The sequence below is a fragment of the Miniopterus natalensis genome, chromosome 11, assembly GCF_054644295.1.
Source record: "Miniopterus natalensis isolate mMinNat1 chromosome 11, mMinNat1.hap1, whole genome shotgun sequence".
In the NCBI taxonomy this organism is placed as follows: Eukaryota; Metazoa; Chordata; class Mammalia; order Chiroptera; family Miniopteridae; genus Miniopterus; species Miniopterus natalensis.
The window spans coordinates 45075492-45097258 of NC_142091.1; the positions used below are offsets into that span (position 1 = coordinate 45075492).

Here is a 21767-nt window from a genome sequence, read left to right on the forward strand (position 1 = left end):
AGTGGCCCTACACTCTTCACATCCAATTGCTTGTTGAACTAGTTTTAAAAATCGGCATGCTGGATTTTGCTGGGGGAAATCCTGAGTGGACAGCTGGCCCCAAGGACTGGGGCCTAGCCCTTATTCCAGCACCTTCTCCTCCCCCCCACTGTGACTCAGGCTATCCAGTGATTGGTGAAGGTTAATGCTTGTGCTTTCTCTGCTAGCCGAGATGCCGCGCCAATTCCCCAAGCTGAACATCTCCGAGGTGGACGAGCAAGTCCGGCTCCTGGCCGAGAGGGTGTTTGCTAAAGTGCTCCGAGAAGAGGACAGCAAAGATGCCCTGTCCCTCTTCACCGTGCCCGAGGACTGCCCCATCGGCCAGAAGGAGGCCAAAGAGAGGGAGCTGCAGAAGGAGCTGGCGGAGCAGGAGTCTTTGGAGACCGTGAAAAGGTTTGTCCCCACCACTCAGCTGTCGTGTGCACAGTTGTGCAGACCCGGGCAGACTGTGGACGTTCGTCCTGAGTTGAGGCGGCTCATGAGAACGGACCTGCCCCTGGGAGCTGAGTTTATTTCTTAACCCAAACCACTTCACCACCACTTATTTCTTGAAGGACATTTCGGTGCCTCTGTTTGGCTGAAAAGATAAAAAACCACTCTTTGCTATTGTTTTCATAATGAATCAAGTACAGAAATACACACCATTTCCAAATGAAGTTTCCATTTTCTTCTTGGAAATTTCAGGATTTCTTGGGAAATTTTGATTTTACTTTTCATCACTTGACAAGTACTTTGCATTATAATTAACTCAGTTCACTATTTACCAAGTTCTGTGCTGGGAAATAGGGATGTACTAATGAACACGATAGATGTAATTGCCCCCCCTGTACAGTTTACAGTTGGTCTAGACAATAATGAAGTAACTGGAAAATTAATTAAAAATGATAAGTTATGTGCTGTATCAGTCAGGGTCTAATCAGAAAAACAGAAACCACTTGAGTATTGGAAATAGGATTTTCATGCAGGGAGTTGGTTACAGAGGTGATAGAGAACTGAGAAGACAAGCAGGGGAGAGGGAGGTAGCCCAGAGATTAGGCACAGTAGGAAACAGTTACCACTGTAAGCTGGAGGGACAGTGGAAAGAGGGTGGAGAAGTTGGAACTTCAGTGGCCTTTCCAATGGTCACTGGAGCCAAGGAGGAAAAGCAACAGCTGCAGAGATGCCTCCCGAGGCAGAGATAGACACAGGAGATACCTGGCTTCAATCCTTCTGGCACCTTCCAGTTAGTTTCCCCCAGTGGTTGCCATTGGCCAAACCTAGCCAGAAGCCAGCTGACGCATAGCTGGAAATAGGGGAGGGTAAGGAGTGGATCTGAGGACAAACAGGCCCAGGCCCAGGCCAGGTGCTCTGAAGGAGATGAACAGGAATTGAGGGGGGGGAGAGTGTTTGTTTTGGGGGGTAGGGGAGGAGATAGTCCTTTTTCAGATGGGGTAGTTAGAGAAGGTTTCTTGGAGGAGGTGACATTGTAGCTGATACTTAAAGGGTGTAAAGGAACCGGTTTTGTGCAAAGTGGGGTGAAAGCCTTACAGAGAGAGGAGCCAGGATAAAGGCCCCCTATCTTCACGGCCCATGTTGGATAGAGGTGTGGTTAAAAGGGTAAGTGCCATCACCTCGGGCCTCAGATCACACTGGCCTTGTGCTCCCTGATGAGAAGTTTGGATGGGAGCCCTCACCCTCTCACAGTTTATCTTACTTGGGAGGGCAGAATGAAAGATTAAAAAAGCTTTGATGAAGTGTCTGGGGGGGCTCTAGCTGGGCCCCTGCCTGGCCAGCACGCTGCAAACTTCAATAGCTTACTTAGTGGAACTGGGGTCTCTTCTGCAACCTAGTCAGCTTTCAGGTTCTTCCTGTGGTACCTCCTTATTTTTAAAGGCAAGTCCTCTCCTTTCTTGGTAGCATAGAAGTTCAGTCTTTCCTTAACTTTTTTGGAAAGGAAGTAAAAGTCGAGTGTTGGAATAAAGGCAAGAACAGAGCTTCATCACTCAGAAGATAAGTACTTTCCCTCCTCAGAGGGGCTATGAACCCATGAAATGAAAGGGTTGTTGGTGTCATTGGCCAACTCTGAGTGCCAGCCTTGTATTGGGAGAGGTGGGGTGGCCCTGGGCTCGGCAGCATGGTCATCCCTGGTGGGCAAAGAAGAGCCTGACTGTAGAGACCCTTGTCCCCACCACACCGGCTTCACAGAGGGCGACTTTATGGGCTGACTGGTTTGAAGGACCTTCTGTGTCTTATTAATTGAGCATTTTAGATCTTTAGTAATGAGGACCCCTGACAGTTTTATTACCAGGAATAAGAGGCTTCTGACTCCAATTTCCATTACAGAGTGACACTGGGCCTGACCTCTGTAAAAAGAGATTGTCCTCTTCTTATCAATGCCCAGGCTAACAGCACAATGGAAGGCTTCTTCCTCCAAGACCACATGGTGCTCCATGGTTTCCAGAAATCTCTCTGCACACTCCTCTCCAGAAATGTTGTTCTGTCCCTACTTATTAGGCTGTGGTGGCCTTGGTTTGCTTCTGTCTCCCCCTTTTGATTGGAAGCTCCTTAAGGAGTGTATCTGGCTCCCACTGCACCCCAGAGTCCAGCCCAGGAGTCGACCGTGTTGGTGAGCATTGGGTGTGTAGCGGAGGAAAGACGCCTGCTTCCCCTCTGCCACCACAGATACCACGTCGCGGTGGCCACAGCTCCCTGACAACTGTGTTCTGCCACTCACTAGTATGCTCTGTGACCTTGGGCAAACTAGGCAACCTCTCTGTGCCCCAGTTTCTTCCTCATCTATAAAATGAGCATGGTAATAGTAATTGTTTTCATGAGGTGTCATGAGGAATGAGAGAATTAACATCTCTAAAAGGCTTAGGACAGTGCTTGGGTCACAGTGAGCCCCATGTATATGTTCCCTGTCCAACTTCCTGCTGCCGAGGTGGAGACGGGCAGAACAGCAGCTACTTCCTACTGTGGGCTGAGACCTGGGCTGTGCAGTTTACCTTCCTCCTGTAATCCCCACATCTTATTAAGCGGATATTCTTATGGCCTCCATTTTACAGATTAGGAAACTAAGGCTCAGAGAAGTTAGATTAATTTCCACAAGGACACATAGCAAGTAAGTGACGGAGCAGGGACTAAAACTCATGTCTTTTGCTGTGGAAACAAAGAAAAAGGTTTGGAATAAAGCATAGTAAAATGTATATACATATATTATAATGAAATATGTAAAAAGATTATCAAGAAATAAACACTCTTATTATGGTGTTGGCAATATATGTGAATTTTAAAACATTTTTTAAAAGTTAGCAATAAACAAAAGACATCTAAAACGGAGCATTAAAACACACACACACACACACACACACACACACACACGTCTTTTGAATGCAGAACCCCACACTTTGCCCACAAGGCTCTCCCACTGTTAGTCAGGGTTGCGGTCTTTGGTTCCATCTGTAGGCCCTGGAATGATACTGGGTGTGGCTCCCCAGGATCTAATTGCTGGTTTCTGAATGAGATGGAGGGAAGCTGGGCCAAAGCTCCACTCTACCCTCTGGCTTTCTTTCTGCCAGTGACAGCCTGGTCCCTGGACTACCTGGCTGATGTCTCAGTGTCCTCTCGGGCTGTGCAGCCCCAGTTCTGTCTTTCTGTTTCCCTGCTCAGCAGAGGTACCGTTATGCAAATATTTAGGTGTGGCCAGTTTTGTGGAGGAACCCTCTCCCCAGCCTCCCCTTCATCTCTAGCTCCTCCCTGACATTCTGAGTATAAATGGCGATGTGAAGCCTTCCTGCCAGGAGCTCACAGGCCTGCAGCCAGCAGCAGGTCTTTAGATAGCAGTCAGTGGGCTTGTGTTTCAAACTGTGACATGAGACGGGGCTTCCAGTTTGGAAAAAGCCCTCCCTCGCCCTGGCTCCTCTGATAAGCCGGATATTCCTGGTGCTTGGAGAAGGCTTTTAAAATTTTTTATTTTTACAACCATGTCCTTTTTCTCTCTTATTAAAAAATAAAAAAGGACTCTTCTTAAGTCTACTGTAAAAGCACAAGCTAGAACCTGGAAGTAAAGTATCTTCTTACAAAAGAGGAGAACAACTTGGTCTGTAAGAAAGATGTACACTATGGCAGCTTGCTGTGTAGGATCCCAGGAGCTGTGAGAACTGAGCAAGGCTCAGACATCACCCTTCCAGAATTGGGGGCCAAGTCCAGAAAGCCAGTGCTCCAGGCTGCTCGGAGAAGCACTTGTTTTTACACGCTAGGCCCCAAGCAGGAGGCCAGCACGGATGGCTTGCTACAGGGCCCTTCCTCCTTGGCAGGTGACGTTGTCCAGGTCTTTATGGGATTCAGGGATGGCTCAAGGTGAGAGGGAGGGGTGGACTATCTATGGAATCAACGTCAGGAGGCAAAGACAAGAAGGCAGGAAAAGCCTGGTGGTACCCAGAAGCTACCTTTTGCTCACTTTGAAGCTCATCCTATTACCCAGCCAGAGTTCACCTACCCCACACAAGTACATAGCTGGAACCTTGCCAGCAATGACAGCATGAAACATTTCTGAGCAACTAAAATGCACATTAGTGCTCCTGCCTCTATTTCTTCTTCTTTTTAAACAGCTTTGTTGAGATACAACCCACATAACATACTATCCACCCATTTAAAGTGTGCAATTAAATGGTTTCATTACATTTGCAGAGTTGTGCAGCCATCACAACAATCAATTTTAGAACATATTTATCATCCCCAAAAGAAACTCATACCTTTTAGCTGTCATCCCCCAATACTCCCATCCGAGCTCCTATTTATTATTGCTTTGCACAGATTCTAATAAGCTTGGTTATCTTGTTTCTTATCCTGTCACAAATTTAAGGAAGCAAATTAGAAGTGAGAGAAGGACTTCTAGAGATAAGGTCAAGAAGTAATGTGTGGTGATTACGAGCCAGGCTGTGGAGCCCGTCCCCTGGGTTCAAATGACAGCCCCATCTTTTACTATGTGTGGCCTTGAGCAAGGATCCTAACCACAGGAGCCTGTTTTCTGATCTGTGCAATGAGGATAATTAAAGGGCTTGCCTTGTGAGAATTAAAGAAGCTAATACACATCACTGCTTAGCACAGTGCTTGGAACAGCACCAGTGTTCCTGTTTTTGTTATTGTTATGAGTTGACAGGCAGCAGTGAGGGAGGGAACAGAGTAATTATGAAGAGCAGGTGAAGAATTTGAAGCACAACAGTCTCAGAGCAAAACGCCTTGAAGACGGTGACTGGATTGTGCAACGATGGCCCTGAGTCACCAAGAGAACTTCAGATTATGTTCAGAATGCTCTAAGATGCAGCAATTATGATTTTCATTGTAAAAATACCGGCACCAAAGTTGATATTTTTTAAAATTAGGGTATAAAGAGGACAGACTTTATCTAAAAAAATTAGCTCTCCAGAACAACTACTTTCTCAAGAATGTACTGAGTAAAGTAGATAAACAGATATTTGTTATGAATTGAGCATAGCCCAGCTAAAGTGTTGTTAGGTCATTTTATTTTATGAAACTTCTTTAATCAGGGTTAGGCAACTTTTCATTCAGATGCATTGACAAAGGAGCTTCATATGAAAACAGTCAATTCATCTGCTTTTCATGTTGAGAATGGAGCTTTTAAGACTTAATTTAAAAGGTGGTAAAGCTTGTACTTCATTTTGACCTCTGGGATATTTCAGGAGGAAGGGCAGCTGGAAAGGCCTTGGGAAGGGGAGGCAGGGAGGAGGCAGGGGAGTGGAGACCCGCCCTTGGTCAGGCGGAGGGAGTTGGGACAGCCACGGGGGAGGGCTGGTTACCTAGCAGAGGGCAGTGGAGGGAGAGCTGGGCTTGAGGCTCTGAGGCTTTACACCTGCTGGGCTTCAGGTGTGCAAATAAGAGCTCCGCCCACCTGCTGAGGTGGCGGTTCACGTGGACGGGCGTAGGCAGAGGAGTAGGCGCTGTCTGTGGGCACCAGTGCCCTGTGCATGGCCCTCCGGCAGGCTCATCGTGCGTCGTGGTCAGCTGTTTCCGCCTTCTCCTCTGGTCTCAGTCACAGAGTGGGTGTCAGCTCTTCGGCCGTTCCCCTCCTTGGACCTGGGGTCCTCACTTTCACGTGAATCAGTGCAGTGACAGTGGAAGCAGTGGGCACAGGCGAGCCTGTGGACCTGGGGAGTTGCCTGCCCCACCTGATGGCATTCAGATTCCATTGTTAATAAAACCCATGCTGTTTGTGACTCCTGCCTGAACCCTTAGAGTATCTCATCTGGAGGGGTAGGGGCTGCCAGGACGATCTGTGTGTGTGTGGGAGGGGTTCAAACAAGCCTCCCAATTCTGGAATTTTCCTCTCTCCCTCTGGGAATGATGCAGGGAGCCTCCTCTGACCCTGCTGCTCCACTGTGCCCACCCCCAGTCTAGATTAGCTATCTCCTCTGGATCCCAAAATTCTCAGGGCTTCTCACCACACCGACCACATTATGTGATGGCAATGATGACAGTCTGTTGAACTGTCCGTCAGTGCCATCGCCAGTCAGCCCCTGGAGTCAGGGGCTGTATTTTACCTATCCATCTACTCCCAAGGCCTGGCACACAGTCGTTTACTGAATGGAGTGGGGTCCACAGGTGGCCTCCAGGCTCACTGTACACAGTTGAGAGCCTTTGGGGAAAGCTTTGCTCTGGTGCAGCTCCCTGCCTGGAAGTCCTCTGGGCAGACTCCACAGGGCGGTGGGCATCCGAGGGCCCTGGGAAGATGCTGGCTGTTCTCTAGGAGAGCACGGAGGGCCCTCATTCTTCACTTGGGTTTGGTGTGTACATCAGATGTTATGACTCAAGACTCCGGGCCACCTGGTTCCTGGGAGCTGAGGAGGGCTGGGGAATGGGGCCGAGTCAGGGTGGGACACAGTGAATGGCAGAGGCAGCCAAGGGCCATAGAGCAGGTGGGGCATCAGAACAACTGAGCGATGCTGTTCACCATCTCGTGCTGACAACCTGGTCAGGCAAGGAGGTCCCTGTGGCCCAAGAGGACAAAGCTGCTCCCAGGCCCTTTGGACTTCCTGGCTGGCCTGGAGCTGGTGTCCTCATAGCTCCACACCCTGCCAGCTTTTTGGCAGGAGTGTGTGTCTGCCAGGTGGAATGTGGGCTGGGAACAAGGGGGTGTGCCAGCTGTGGCAGAGTGAGCCAGCTTACTCTGGTGCCCCAGGGGCAGCATGAGGTGCAGCAGGTGGGACTGTGGACAGATGGATCCTGGCCCATCATAAGGAAGTGCTTTTTAACAGTGGCAACAGATCATATTTTGTTTACGTGCCTAATACCTTGTGTTTACGTGCCTAACACTGGTCTGGCCCAGAGTAGGTGCTTAGCAGATGTTTTTTGAACGATGATTGAATGCTGATGTGTTATTCAGAAATGTAGTGAGCTCTCTGCCACTGGAGGTATTCAAGCAAAAGGTGCCTTTGTGAGAGGGTTAGAGTGTGCCATCTTTAAAGTTCTTTCTAGCCAGGAGACCTCATGGTTCTATAATTCAGATAATGGTTATGGTAAGCTTTTATTGTTGTGACACGGGCTTCAGGTAGTTTTGACAGGGAAAGAAGGATGGTGTGTGAACACACACACGCACACACACCTGCTGCTCTCACCTTTGCTGGCTGAGCCTCGGTTGTATAGAATGGAACAAGATATGGGCTTATGGGAGACAGAATTTCTAAAATGGCCCCCAGAGATGTCCCTTTCTAATCTCTAGGCCCTTTGAGTACCCGAGACATCAATCCTGTGATTATGCTGTGGTATGTGGCACAGTGGACCTGAAGATAGAGAGGTTACCGGGTGGGTCTCACCTAATCACATGAGCCCTTAGAGCAGGGAGCTTTCCCAGGGTGGTCATAGAGGAAGAGATCAGAGATTCGGAGAACCAGAACCAGGTGTTATGCCTGACTTTGAAGGTGGAGGGGTCTGTGTGCAAGAATAAGGGTGACATCTGCCCAGGAGCCAGCAGGGAACTAGGGACCTCAGACTGTGGCCCCATGGAACTGGATTCTGCCAACACCCTAACTGAGTTTGGGAGCGGATTTTCTCCCAGTGTCTCCAGGTAAGAGCTCAGCATGGCCAACATCTTGATTTTGGCCTTTGATACCCTGAGCATTGAGCCCAGCCATGTCCACCCAGACTTCTCACCTGCAGAACTGTGAGCCAGTGAGTGGGTGTTGTTTGAAGCCATCCAGCTGTGGCAGTTTGTCACGCAGGAAGAGAAAATGAGCACAGGGCCCCCTCCATGGGCTCCATTTCCCAATTATCTGAGATATAAGCTTAGTAGTTAGCTCCGGTGACTCCAAGCCTTTGCCTAGGGTGAGTGGGCCCTGAGGAGGAGTTGATCCATCTGGTGTTAAACCTTGTGTCTGCAAAGTCTGAGCTCTGGCCCATGAGTGTTCACATGTGACATCTGGGACTCTCCTGAAGACCAAGGCTGGAGCCGAAATGGGTGTCTTCAAGAAGGACAATTCTTTGGACACTAGCAGGTGGATACTGGCTTCCTCACTGGGCAGAAGAATATGGACATTCCTAGGACTAGCCTGGTGGGGTGTTGGCTTAGTCAGCCTTCCAGCTTTCTGAGAGTAGGGGGCTTTTTTACTGTTCATACCTGTTGCTCACCTTACGTGTCACCTTGCTTCTCCTTGGCGGGACCAGCCATCAGGTGGCACTGGCTGAGGCATGTGTGGAAGTTGGCATAGAGATTAAAAACAGTGACCTGGCAGGCATGTGAGTGACACAGAAGCCAGTCTCACGGGACCCGAGGGAGCCTGTCAGAATGTGAGAGGGAGCCTAAACTATGGCTCTTCCTCTAAATGTGAATGTCCAGGCAATGCCAAAGCGAGAACCTCATTACTCAGGGTGATGACGGACTGACATGAGTTGGCATCTTCCTTGGCTCAGCTCTGTGTGATGAATGGATGGCAGGCTGGGGAAGCCTGGGCCGGAGTTTCCCAAGCAACCCAGTGCACCTGTTATGCAGGGCCAGGGGCAGGGCAAAGACAGACTCCTCATCTCTATTTTCCAGGTGTAAACAGCCTTGTCTCCAAAGAGGTGATAGGAACAAGAGCGCCATGGCAAGCAGAGGGTGTATAATCAGGGAAAAGAACTGTGGTTCCTGAAAATTCGTCAGTGGGTCTGTGAGGACGTCTGGCCAAGAGCCAGTAGGAAGTCAGCTGCTTCCTATGAGCCCTGAGGCTCTTTTAGAGATTAACCGATTTCCCATACCTTACAGGTGTCACTGGTGCCTAGAGAAGAGGGAGGGGTTCAATAGACTCTGGTGGGTCATGGTTGTCACCGAGTCCTTTGCGGTGGCTCTAGGCCCTGGTTGTAGTGGGATAAATACTTACGAGGCTTCTGGGCCCTCTGGCACAAGGTAGGGCAAGTAGTCACCCTGTTTCTGGCATTGGACACCACTGGGTGGCAATGCCAAGGGGCTGGGTTCCATTGGAGGCAGAAAGACATGGGAGAGCAGAGTGCTCAGGCCTCACCTCACTGCTGTTAACTCCCTTCCTGGGGTCCTAGGACTTGGGGTGTTGTCATTTGAAACATTACTATTTAGTTAATGAGAAAGGTGAGTATTCACAAATCAGCATTGCAAATAAGCATGAGCGTGTGGCATTTCAAACAACCTTGTTGTGTCTACTCCCAGACTTCATGAAATCATCTTTTGGTGCCAAGGTGACAGGTCCAGAGGGACCGGAAATTGATGCTGATTAATTCGTTTTCCATGACAGAGACATGGCTCTGTGCCTGCCTGGCAGAAGCAGCTAGGAAGGCACATGGCAGGCTTGAGGAAGGAGCAGCAGGGGTGACCGGGTAGAGCAGGTACCAGGGAGCGGGGAGACTAGCTGCCACCTTGCCTTTCCCATCTCTGGGCCCCTGACTTTTATCTTACGTAACAAGGAGGTGGGATTGGTCCATCACCTTGATGTCTTCTGGCACCAATGCTCCAAACTTCTAACTCTGAAATACAGTGCCACTTCTCTCTGTGACCCTGTTCACAGTCCTTCCTGAGACTGTCATACACTGGGGCGTAGAGTTTGGGTTGTCTGAAGACAGCATGCTGGTTGGTTTGACATTGTCCTGACCTCTTCTGTCTGACTGTTAGACCCCTGCAGGGTGGTCTGCCTTGTCGCCTGAGACACCGCTACTCTAACAGAGCAAACAGCCGAGAGCCATTCTTGGTGACTGCAGGGATGGGTGTCTGGATGGCTGTTCTGTATCTTATGCAAGTGTGTGCAAGACGAAGGTGTAGATAATTAGATCTTCTTAACGTAGGGTCAGCATCAGTGATTAATTTGAGCAGAATTCTCCTGCCATGTGCGTAACAAGACTCTTTGTCATTCACCCCAATTAGCTACTGACATCTCCACTTTTCCTTGTGCTTGGCTTTTAGAAAGAAAAGTTTCAAGATGATTCGGTCCCAGTCCCTGTCTCTGCAAATGCCAACGCAGCAAGATTGGAAGGGCCCCCCGACAACCACTCCAGCCATGTCTCCCACAACCCCTGTGGTCTCTGGAGCCACTTCCCAGTCTGTGCCTGGTCCCTATGCCATGCCCGAGTACCAGCGGGTAACCATCAGCGGAGATTACTGTGCCGGGGTAAGGTGTCTCCCACTCCCCCTCTCCGCGGGCTCCCCCGGGGGCCATGTAAGGGTCCTGTGTGCCTTGTGCAGAGGCCAGAGCCCCTTGGGCCATTGGGTTCCACACAGCCCTGAACCCTGGCCTGGTCTGTGGGTGCCTGGGAGGCAGCTGGCTGGAGGCATAGGAATCAGAGGGGGCGGTCCTGGCTGAGGCTGTGGAGTATGGGTGTCTAGGGCGCTGTCCACCCTGTGAGGAGGCCTGAGCTGTGAGCTGGCGCGCCGTGGCCATGGCCCGTCGGCTCCGTAGTTCTCTGACCCTGTAGCCCATTGAGGCAGCTTCCCAAATGCTGAATGGGTTCCAAGTCCGGTGTTGGCTGGTTTGCTGATTCAGCGCCTCCCCCGCGCTCGCCCAGCGCCTGAGGTGCAGGCCACCCCCAGCCAGGGAGAGGGTCTCGGCGAGGACGTGCACGAGCTGGCGGGCACCGCGTCAGTCACGCGGTCACTGGAAGTGCCCTGATTTCACCTGGTAGGACGATGCATTTTCATGGCTTCGGGAAGAGAAATATCACGGAAGTTAGTGTGGGGTTAAGTTTGGTTCTATCTCCCTGGCCTTCAGCCTACTGCCGGTGCCTCAGTTGGCGTAGTTATCCTCTCTCCTTTTAAACAGTAGTTTTAGCATATGCAGTGGACCTGAGAAAGCAAAGTGGCTTACGACTCCGCTTACAAAATTTTCCCTACTTTAACAAAATATATTGTTTTTTTGGGCAATAGAGAATCCTTGCATATGGTATAACATTTAAAAGGTGCAAAAATTATATCAGTTGTCCAGCCTCCCAATTCTCTTTCTCAGAAGCAGCCCTTGGTTTTGGTTTCTTGTGTGTTCTCACATAGTTGGCCTGTGTACCTACAATTAATTATGTACACATAGTTTATTTACTTGTACACAAATGGTAGTTTACTATGCACATTACACAACTGAGCCTCACTTCACTTAACAGTACATCTTGGAGATAATGCCATGTTGTTAGATAAGGAACTTCCTTGTTCTTTTTAACAAATGCATAGTATTTCACTGGGTGGATGTGTAGGATCTTATTTAAGTGCCTATGGGTGGGCATTTTGGTTCAGTTGGAAACAATGCAGGCCTTGCCTGAAGATGCAGTGTCCTGCCCAGGAGTCCTTGGTGTCCCCCCAGCCTCTGGCGTGTGGGCAGAGCAGTGGAAAGGGAGCGTCGAGGTGGGCTGACAGCTAGCTGAATGGGAGGACATTGACCTGGGATATTAACTGTCTTCTTTCAGTCAGTCTTCTGGCTGGCACATCATAGGGCATGGCGCCCCTGAACTGGGCAGTTGGTCCCAGAGAGCTGCAAGTCTATGGCAGATAGGCTGTCCTTGTAGATCTTCTTGGCTCCCAGTGGGTGTGCTGTCAGGCATGAGGCCTGCGGTGCCTACAAGTTGGATGGTGGTCACTGGTCCCCTGGGATCTTGAGCACCCTCCCTGATATCTTCAGCTGTGGCCTGAGCCCCTTCTGTGCCGGGTCCATCAGTTCTGCAAACAGTGTGTTTGCCTTTGTCTAAGGTTGTGTTGCTCGTCTATTTCTGCTGCTCTCAGAAGCAATCCACTGAAAGCCGTCCACCAGAAGGGCTAAAATGGAATTAACACACCTTCCTGGGGACACTTGGAGTCAGGAAAGGAGAAGCTACTTCCTTGGCAAAAAGCAAGGAGTAAGATTCAGTAAAAGGATAAGAACCTGCATGGGAAAGATATACCAGCTTCCCCCCTCTGAGGATGGAGCGGGGTGGGGGAGGGAAGGGGTAGAGCTTTAGCCGTGTCTGTGATGACTGATTTATTGAAACCTGTAAGAGATCTGAAACAATGGTGAAAAATATTAAAGTTGTTCACTCTGGAAGGCAGGTACATGGGTGTCTGTCAAACTACCTTCAGTGCTTGTCTGTATGTTTAAATATTTCAAAACTAAAAAGATTTTTTAATTAAAGTAGAGGAAGACACTTCCAGGCCTCAGCCTCCCTAAGTTCCTCACACCCCCATCTTGTCCCCTCTCTGCTGTGTCCTGTATCCGCTGTTATGACAGTTTAGCTGCTTGTCTCCCCAGCACATTCAGATTTCTGCCCCATGCATCCTTCCCAGACGGACTAAGATGGATGCGCCCACTGGGCGGTGGGAGTTTATCTCATTTATCTTTGAACAAGAGGCAGCTCCAGGAAAGCAGAGCATCCCTGGGCTCTGGGAATCAGCCCGACCAGGCCCTGAGGTTTGATACTGTGACTTCTGGTGGGGGATTTATCCTCTCTGGGTCCCGGTTCCCCCATTAGTAAGACGGGTTGCAGTGAGGACCAAATGAAATCTCTGGAGAGGGTTTGGCACATGACGCGTGTCCGTAAGTGCTTGTTGCCTGGGTGAATTGGGGTGCCAGATGAATCAGGAGCCTGGGGTGGCAGAGCAGCAGAGTGAGCATGCAGGAGTTTTTATTTTTACCTCCAAAGGACCCATATATTTTCCCACTGAGAACGATGATGCCCACCCTCATGTGGGACGGGGTCCAGGCTTTGCCTCGTGTGCTGGGTGCAGCCGCAGGCTTGTGCTTAATCAGCAGCACTGGAGGCCTGCTGTGGGTGTCGTGGCCGGAGTACCTGCCTCCTTCCCCAATTCTCCCCCTGTGTCGGGTCACCAAGACCACCCCTGGGCCAGCGATTTGCTAGGAGAACTTCGGGGACTCAGCACAAAGCTGAGGATTTATTACGGTGAAAGGATACAGAGCAAAACCAGCCAGGGAACAGGTCCCTGGGGCGGAGTCCAGAGGAGGCCCTCTCCCGGTGGAGTTGCCACAACACACTTAATTCCCCAGCATTGGATTGTGACAGTACATGTGACGTGTCATCTACCATGGAAGCCCTTGAGAGACTTAGCGCCCAAGGCTTTTATGAGGCTGGTCACACATCTGCATAGCGCTTCCCCACATTCCAGACTCCCAGGAGGAAATCAGGTGTTCCACATAAACCTGTTTGTGCAAACAGTTTAGGCACAATGAACCACTCTTACTAGGGAATGATGGGAATGTTCCAGAAACCTAAGTTCCCAGCTGCCAGCCAAGGGTGAGCCTTGCAGCAGACCTTGGTCTCCGGCCGGTGAGCTCTTTTCTGCAGAAACTACAGAACTCGTGAACTCTTTTCTGCACACCTTCTTCTGCAGATCACCGTGGAAGACTATGAGCAGGCCGCCAAGAGCCTGGCCAAGGCCCTGATGATCCGGGAGAAGTATGCCCGGCTTGCCTATCACCGCTTCCCTCGGACCACGGCCCAGTACCTGGGTCGTCCCCTGGCGGACACAGCCCCTCCGGCAGAGGGCCTCCCAGGTATGACGCTGTGCCTGCAGGTGGGGTCCCAAGTGGACATGACCCTAGAATTGGTCAGGACTTTTTACTGGCTGGACGCATTTCCCCCAGATGGTGGTGTAAGGGCAGGGCTCTGGTGTTGGGTTCTCCTATAATGAGTATGCTGGCTTCCTCAAGTTTGATTCGACGTGTCTCACCCTGCATAGAGCTGAGCTGTGGAAGTTAGGAGAGAGATGAAAGTCCGGATCATGGGAGTTTTCAGAGAGACAGGCAGTCTCGTGGGGTACTTAAAACAACACGATCAGACATTAAGTGCTGAATTGGTGGGAGGGTGGGGTGAGGGTAACTACAGGAGGCACGTTCCAGGGCAGGGGAAGTAGTCTCTGACCTAAGCTCTGCCACTTTCTTGGGCAAGGATTTCTCCAAACCTCAGTTTCTCAGTCTGTAAAATGGGAATACGAATAATACCTGTCCTCTGGGCTTGCTGAGAGGATTAGATGAAGGAATGTATGTGAACTACTGAGTGCAGTTCTGGCATCTAGGGAGTGTTCAGTAAATGGAGCCTATGTTTATGCTGTGGATTTGGGGCAGGGGAGATCAGCGAGGGCAGGATGGTTTCTGATGGGCTCTGTTTGGCCTGTGAAGGACCTAGGACCGATAGAGACTGTAACTAAGTAACATGAATGAGGACAACAGGAAACCTCGATAATTGAAATTTGGTGATGGGGGATCCCCTGAGGGCCTGGTGGTCTGTGCCAGTGCCTGTGGCCCAGGCTACCTCCTGGGTGTAGTTGCTGCCATCTCTGGCTTCCTGGAAGCTCTGAGACCTGGACTTTGAGCATCTGTTACCACCAGGGGCCCTGGGTAAATCTCAGCCCTTCTGTGCCCATTTCCCTGTCTGTCTGAGGGACATTGATCCCATCTGCCCCATTTTTGGCAAAGGCAGACATGGATGACTGTCAAACATGTACTTTATACAAAACAGAGCTCCCAGGGGTCCTGAGCGTGAGTGTGGTGGGGTGGAGGCTGTGGCTTCACCCAGGTCTTTGTCCTGGCTGCATCTCATAGGCCACTGGCACATTTAGGGACTCCTGAGCAGAGCGGAGGCCCCCAGTTCCACTGCTATTAAGCATAACCTGTTTCTTGGTCAGAGATAATGCTTAGCAAGAGTCAGGAAAAGTCATTACGAGAATAATGCCGTATAATTTATGTGTCAGGCATTTCTATTTACAAAGCATTTTCCTGTACCCACTATTGCAGCCCTTGCCACAGGCTGTTAAGGCAGGGGGGTGCAATCCTCAGGTGAGCAGACAGGATCAGAGGTCAAGTGGTTTGCTCAAGGTCTCATAGCTGGAAAGTAGCCAAGAGTAGTTTTCTGCCTCCCATGGGCTAACTCAATCCATGACAATGGGACAGCCAGCTCTGCCCTTGGCGTTCCCTGCTCTGTGGGAGCTGAGTCTTATTCTGTGCTCATCTGGGGGAGGGGGGCGCTGCTTCATCTAGCCACCCGGCAGGCCCCAGGCTCAGGAAGCTGTAGGAGGACCGGGACAGTTATGCCCTTCTGAGTACACCTGGTGGCCCTGACAAGCCCAGGAGGTTTCAGCTCATTTCAGTTAAATTAAAAAAATTCACCACCCATGTTCTAGGGACTGTTCTAGGAAATGGGGATACAGCAGTGAACCAAACAAACATATGCTACCCAGGATAGCTAAGTGAAATTATTTTACATAGTAGTCGGTGCTAAGGAAACAAAATAAATTGTAGAGAGGGGTATGAGATGCCAGGGAGGGTGGGTGTGGGTGGGGGTAGTGGGTTTTATAGGAAGACCAGGGCAAGCCTCACCAGGAACGTGCCCATGTGAGCTCATGAGGCCAAGGGCACTTTGCTATCACTCAGTCCTGTTTTGCAGACTTCCACCCTCTTCCACTGCCCCAGGAAGACCCTTACTGTGTAGATGACGCTCCCCCCAACCTGGGCTACCTGGTTCGAATGCAGGGGGGCATCCTCTTCGTGTACGATAACAAGAAGATGCTGGAGCGCCAGGAGCCCCACAGCCTGCCCTACCCCGACCTGGAGACTTACACAGTGGACATGAGCCACATCCTGGCCCTGATCACTGACGGCCCCACGTAAGCCAGCTTCCTCCCTCCGGTCTGCCTCTTCTTGCACGAGTGCTATTCTGTAGGAAAGGGGCTGGGAAAAGCCATCTAGGTGACCCCTTTGCTCTGGGTTTTCTCGCACTTAAACCATCCCAGAAAGAGAGTGGTTTCCCCTTTACCCAGTGCTCCGTGGGTTTCTGCAACAATCTCCATCAAAGGCTGGTGCATTCTTAGAGATTACCTGTCCTGCATACATAGGGGTGGAGCTTCTGTTTGCTGGTGGCCATCTGTGCAGCTTAGAATGGCTGTCACCCTTCTCCCCAGGCATGATGACAGCCTTGCAACTGTCACCAGCTCAGGGCATTCCTGTAGATGGTGGAGGAACAATGAAGGCTGTTGCTTCAGGTGTTGGGTTTTCTGGAGGGGAAGGTGTAGGGAGCCTGGGAACTTTGTGCCAGGACCCCCAGGATGCTTGTGGGCTCTGCTCGTGCTAACCGGGCAGGCAGTTGTCTTCTTGACTTTGGCCCCTCACTTCTTGGTGAGCACTCAAGCTAATCAGCAATGGAAGTTCAGCAGGACTGGACCCTGAGTGGCTGTACTGGGTGTGCCCGGGCAGGACTAGGGCTCTGGGGGAGGGAGTTGGTGCTGGTCACCACTGAGGAACTTCTCTCTTGCTCTGCCTTTTGGGTCTTACTGAGAATGGCTGGCCAGTCTCCAAGGGAGGAGAGTGGGCTCCAGGGGATGGGCAGGTGGCTCTTGCTCCTCACTGATCTGAGGGCAGATAAGACCTGGGAGGGGGGCAGGACAGTTCCCGGGAGGCTCACCTCAGCCAGTGTGAGGAGCTTTGAGGGAAGGCCTTAGGAGAGAGGGAAAGAGGGTGAGGGTGTGCTCAGTGGCTGTCCTGCCTGGGAGGCTAACACCTTGGTGACCGGCTATTTTGAGCCAGAAGTCTCCTGTGCTGTCAGCTACTTTTCCATCGTGAGTGATCAGCAAGGTGTTTAAAAATACTTAAATTAATGTAAGTGCAGACATGAGTTATCTTGTGACCAGTCAGCAACGTTTGGACATGGAAAAGTGTGTATACTCGTGACGGGTTTAAGGTGAATCCTGCTGGGGAGAGGGCCTAGGCGAGATGACCTTTGAAATCCCTTGTGACCTGAGACGCTCCTGTGCTGCTCTCTGGGGCTCATCGTGGCTGACAGATGACAGGGCTGTTCCTGGGGCCGCAGCCGCTCTTTGTGAATGTCTGAGTGATGGATGCTAAAGGAGCTGCTGTTTGTGGGGGGCACAAGGAAGCAGGTGGCATGAACTGTGGTTGAAGGTTCCTGTGGCTGTGGGCACAGGCGTGTGGCCAGGCATCCGGGCTGCGTGCGGGCTGGCAGTTGGCTTCAAGCAGTGAGCACCTCCACCCACCCCCAATAGCTTTTTTGCCAGCTGGTGGGGGGCATCAGTCCCAGCACAGATTTCTGTTCTAGTAACAAACATCTCTACATTTCTCATCTGCCCACAATGAAACCTCAGAGTTGAGAGGTCCTTGGATCTGGGGGTTTGGGGGAGGCATTTGGTCAGAGGGTGGCTCCTTTGCATGCCAGGGTGGGCAGGTCACGCCTGAGAGTTTGGCTGTATTACTGATCTCCTGGGTGGAAGTTAAACTGCTTTCAAAGAATTAAAGGTGGCTGAGGATAGATGGTAGGAAAAGAAAAGGAAGGAGCGAAGGAGGGAGACTTTCACTGAGCATCCACTCTTCTCAGAGGCAGGCCCTTCACATGCACTGACCAGTTTAACCCTCCTGTTCACCTTGGGCATTGCCAGCTCCTTACTCGTTCTTGGGAAATAGAGGCTCAAGATCAATTGCCTAAGCACACAGAGCCCGAAGTCAAAGAACCTGTATGAGGTTGCAGAGTCAGCTCCACTGCCCTGTACCAGCTGCCCACTCATGTCAGAGCACACAGATGTGGTGACAGCTCAGCTGGGTGGGCAGAGAGCTGAACCGCCTCACCCCTCGCCGCCCCCTTCCTGACTTTCCACCCAAGGTGTCGGTCCCTGCGGACAAGCTGGAGACCTTGATGACACTTCTCCTCAACTATGGTTTCTCCCTCTTCCCAACCTGCAGAAAAACATATTGTCACCGGCGATTGAACTTTCTGGAATCCAAATTCAGCCTTCACGAGATGTTAAATGAAATGTCTGAGTTCAAAGAGTTGAAGAGTAACCCCCACCGAGACTTCTACAATGTGAGAAAGGTGCGTTCCTGGGCCAGTGTTCAGGCCCCTCCGGGTCGCCCTCCCGACCCACGGGGATGCCCTGAGCAGGTCTGAGGCTAGTCCCCTTGGATGGCTGTCCTTGGCCAGAGCAGGTGCTGTGTATGTGCAGAAGGAAGCCCAGCATGTTGCCTTCTGTGCCTTAGGCCATTAGGCCCGATGGTACTTGGCACCCATGCTGTGTGCCTGTCGGATGCGTCCTCCTTCCTCGGAAAGTGGGCATGTCCTGTAATTGGTCGTGAGTTGAGGCCAGGTTGCTTTTAAGGTAGAGGGTGTATTAAATTCATCATGCAGAGAAAAGGCTGGTAAGCCCTCTTGGGACTTGGGAGTTTGTGATTCTGCTTCCTTTGGGATCAGGTGTATGTAAAGGCATATGTGCTCTCTGTCCCTCCCCCAGAGTGGATGCGAGGGCTTGGCCTGGGCTCAGGTGGTAAATGTTCTCGGTCTTTGGCTTTTGCATTTTCTTCCATTTAACTAATATACAGTGAGGCTAGGGAGTGGTGCTAAGCATGGGGCATTTGATGTTGAGCAAGAGTCACTTCCTGTCTACAAGAAGTTCCAAGTATTGTGACAGGAATGATTTTGGGGAGAGGCCAGAACGGAGCTGACTTAGAGTAGGATTTAGCCAGGGAGGGTGGGGTAAGGTAATGGAATGGATGGCATTCTGGGCAGAGGTAACAGCTTATGCAAATACCAGGAGAGAGAAAGTGGCATTCGAAGAGAGAGACTCTGAGTCCTGCGTTGGCATAACTGCAAATAGTGCATTGTGGCTGGAGCCCAGGTGTAGGGGGAGAGTCATGGTGGGCTGTGGGGGGAGTGAGGCTGCAGAGGTGTGTGGGGCTCTGGATCATGCAGGGGCCTGTGGGTTTCTCAGAGGAAGCAGGGAGGCAGCTGGGGGATGGTGATGAGCTGGGGGAGAAGCTCAGAAGGAAGGGTGGGGATTAGGCTATCTGCCTGCAGGAGGAATGTCTGCACCTGAGTCACAGTAGAGTCATCATCTCCATAGGGGCCTCTGTCCCAGAGGGGGCCTCTGGTGGACTGCCCCGCCCTGGATCTGCTTTGATAAGGGAGGAAGGCTGGAGACGATGTGGCTCCTCTGGGAAAGCCCAGCTCAGGTGGGCAGCACTTAGCAATGGTAGACAGAAGGCTCCCTCTGGGAGGCCCCAGGATCATGTCTGTTAAGCATCATGGAGTCTGGCATGGACTCCCACTTGGATGGGATCCTTAAGAAATGAGAGTTTGGCTTCAGCTCATGGGCTTTGAGGCTTATGGAAGTGTTTGGGGATCTCCAGGCAGAAGTGAAAGGATGTACATAGGTGCCACCTACCTGGCATTTTCACCTTCAAGCACCATTTGTTCCTTCTCTGTGCACCTTAGGTGTTCAGACAGGTGGGTGCCTCAGTGTCTATGCCAGCTCCTCTCGGCCCTGCCCAAATGTACCTACATGTCTAGCACGTGCACAGATGGGTTTCCAAGCCCAATGCAGCCCTGCCCTCTGTGTGTGAATGCTCTGGGCCTGATTGCTTCCTGCTGCCTGGGCCGAGGTGTCCTTGCTCACAGCACTGGTTCTGACACTATTGGCTTCTGAGGTGGGGTCCTAGTGGCTATTCCTGGGCCAACCAGCTGCTCTCTGGCCACGATGTGGGAGAGCCCTTGTAGGGCTCATCCTCAGGGTTCCCTGTCACTCGGGTTAATTTGCTGTCTGGACATTGATGGCCTTGACTGCTGTGCTGTGACACAGTCGCCTGTTCTCTGCCACCACAGCCAGTCCCTAAACACAGGCCCAGGTCTGCTCTGAGTCAGGCAGTGTCTGTCCCTCCCTGCCTCCTGGGGGCTGGCTGTTTTATCTTCTCCTGGAAGCATCTACTATGGCAGGAGAGCTGGCTTTCTGAAATCCAGGATGGGCTGGGAGGGTGGCCTCCACATTCCCTAGGTGTCTGGCAATGTCAGGGGGCAGGGGCTCCAAGGCCGGGCTCTGAGGGGCTGTGCATGGCCATGATGTGGGTAGTATTTGTGAAAGTACCTACAACATTGCAGCAGGTCATGGGTTATGGCATCATGAGGCCTAACCAGCAGCTATGTAACGGACAAATTATTTTCTGTTTAGAGCTAAGAATGGGAGTCTGAGTGTGCTTGCTGCTTGGGAGTTGGGTAGAATTAGGCGTTATCCACTCTGGTTTGTGTCATATCAGGGACAGCAAATGGGTTTCCTCTTCTGTGTCAAATGACCAATTGGGAGTGGCTGCCTCAGGCTACTCCCAAAGCTTAGTGGAAAGAGGCTGTAATTGATTATTGATGCCCGCCATGGTATGGAAACGGTCAGTGTTGGCTCAGGGCCAGGCATAGACCAGCCCTGTTTGGAAACTCTACTGTTTGTTTAGACCTGGCTGTTAGGTGAAAGAAGGAATGCACTTGGATCTTGCAGTAAATTGAAAATACTGATATCCAGTGATGTCTTTTCCGTGTTCTAAAAATAATCATCTTGGAGATTTTAGAGTTTGGATGCTTACTGTATTGTGAAGTTGTTTTCCTCCCTCATCTTGTGACTCAGGAGGGTAAAGACAGACTGTACCCCCTGTGATGTGTCACTGGTAAGCTGGAGGACAGGACCAGAAGACCCAGAATGTGCCGAGTCATGCTGAGGTGGTTGGGCCCAGCTGTGTCTGGCTGCCCTAAGTCAAGCTGACCTTCTCTTGTGCATCCACATGAGCCCAGCACAGCCCTGAGGTGCCCGAGCCTTTATACTGTGCTTTTGGTGCTTTGAATTGGTTTGTTTCTCTGATGTCTAGTGGTCTTTCTTTCTGAGTTAATGGCAGGAAGGGCCTTGATGAGTGAGTGATGTGGCCAATGACACAGGCTGGCTGGTATAATGCCCAGAGAGGTTCAGTAGATTAAATGTCTGGTTGGCATGTCTTGGAGATGCCCAGTCAGCATTGACAGCATTCCGGGGCCTGAGGTCAGCTGCCTCCTCACCCTGGCCCTGGCAGAGTGCCCAATTGGCCACAGCAGCAACTGCAGAGTGTCTCGTGGCAGCCAGCAGCACCCTGGCCTGTGAGGCGGCTGCCACTTTCCCTGGGAACCTCCCTTAGGCCCTTTGGGTTCTTGGAAGGGGAGCCAGGATGCCCACTGTGGCCTCAGGTTATCCTCAGCTCAGCCAGGGCTCTGTTTCTTCGGGGCTAGTAGCTGAAGGGAAGGCTCTGGGGGTTCCAAGAGAGATCAGTGGGTAGAGTGGGATTTTGTGGGGCATTTGGTGGGCCCTAAGTGTTATATGAGGATGTGGATATCATAAAAATTATTGGAACCTATTAATTATATTGGTTCATTTATTCATCCATCCATTGATTTAACTAATACATTGGAGCAGGCTCTGGGGAAGGTGCTGGAAACTTACATGCATCGGACAAGGTCCCTGTCCTTGAGGAGCTCCCTGT

At 51.1% G+C, this 21767-nt stretch overlaps 1 protein-coding gene across 1 annotated transcript in view; it reads left to right on the forward strand.

Annotated features, from left to right (window-relative positions):
- Window positions 1-211: 211 nt before the first annotated feature.
- AMPD3 (adenosine monophosphate deaminase 3) overlaps window positions 212-21767 on the forward strand; it is a 35227-nt gene continuing 13671 nt past the window's right edge. The window contains exons 1-5 of the mRNA XM_087821728.1: window positions 212-432; window positions 10439-10643; window positions 13835-13997; window positions 15886-16105; window positions 18189-18318. Coding sequence (XP_087677854.1) covers window positions 212-432; window positions 10439-10643; window positions 13835-13997; window positions 15886-16105; window positions 18189-18318 — 939 coding nt within the window. The remainder of the gene's footprint in view (window positions 433-10438; window positions 10644-13834; window positions 13998-15885; window positions 16106-18188; window positions 18319-21767) is intronic.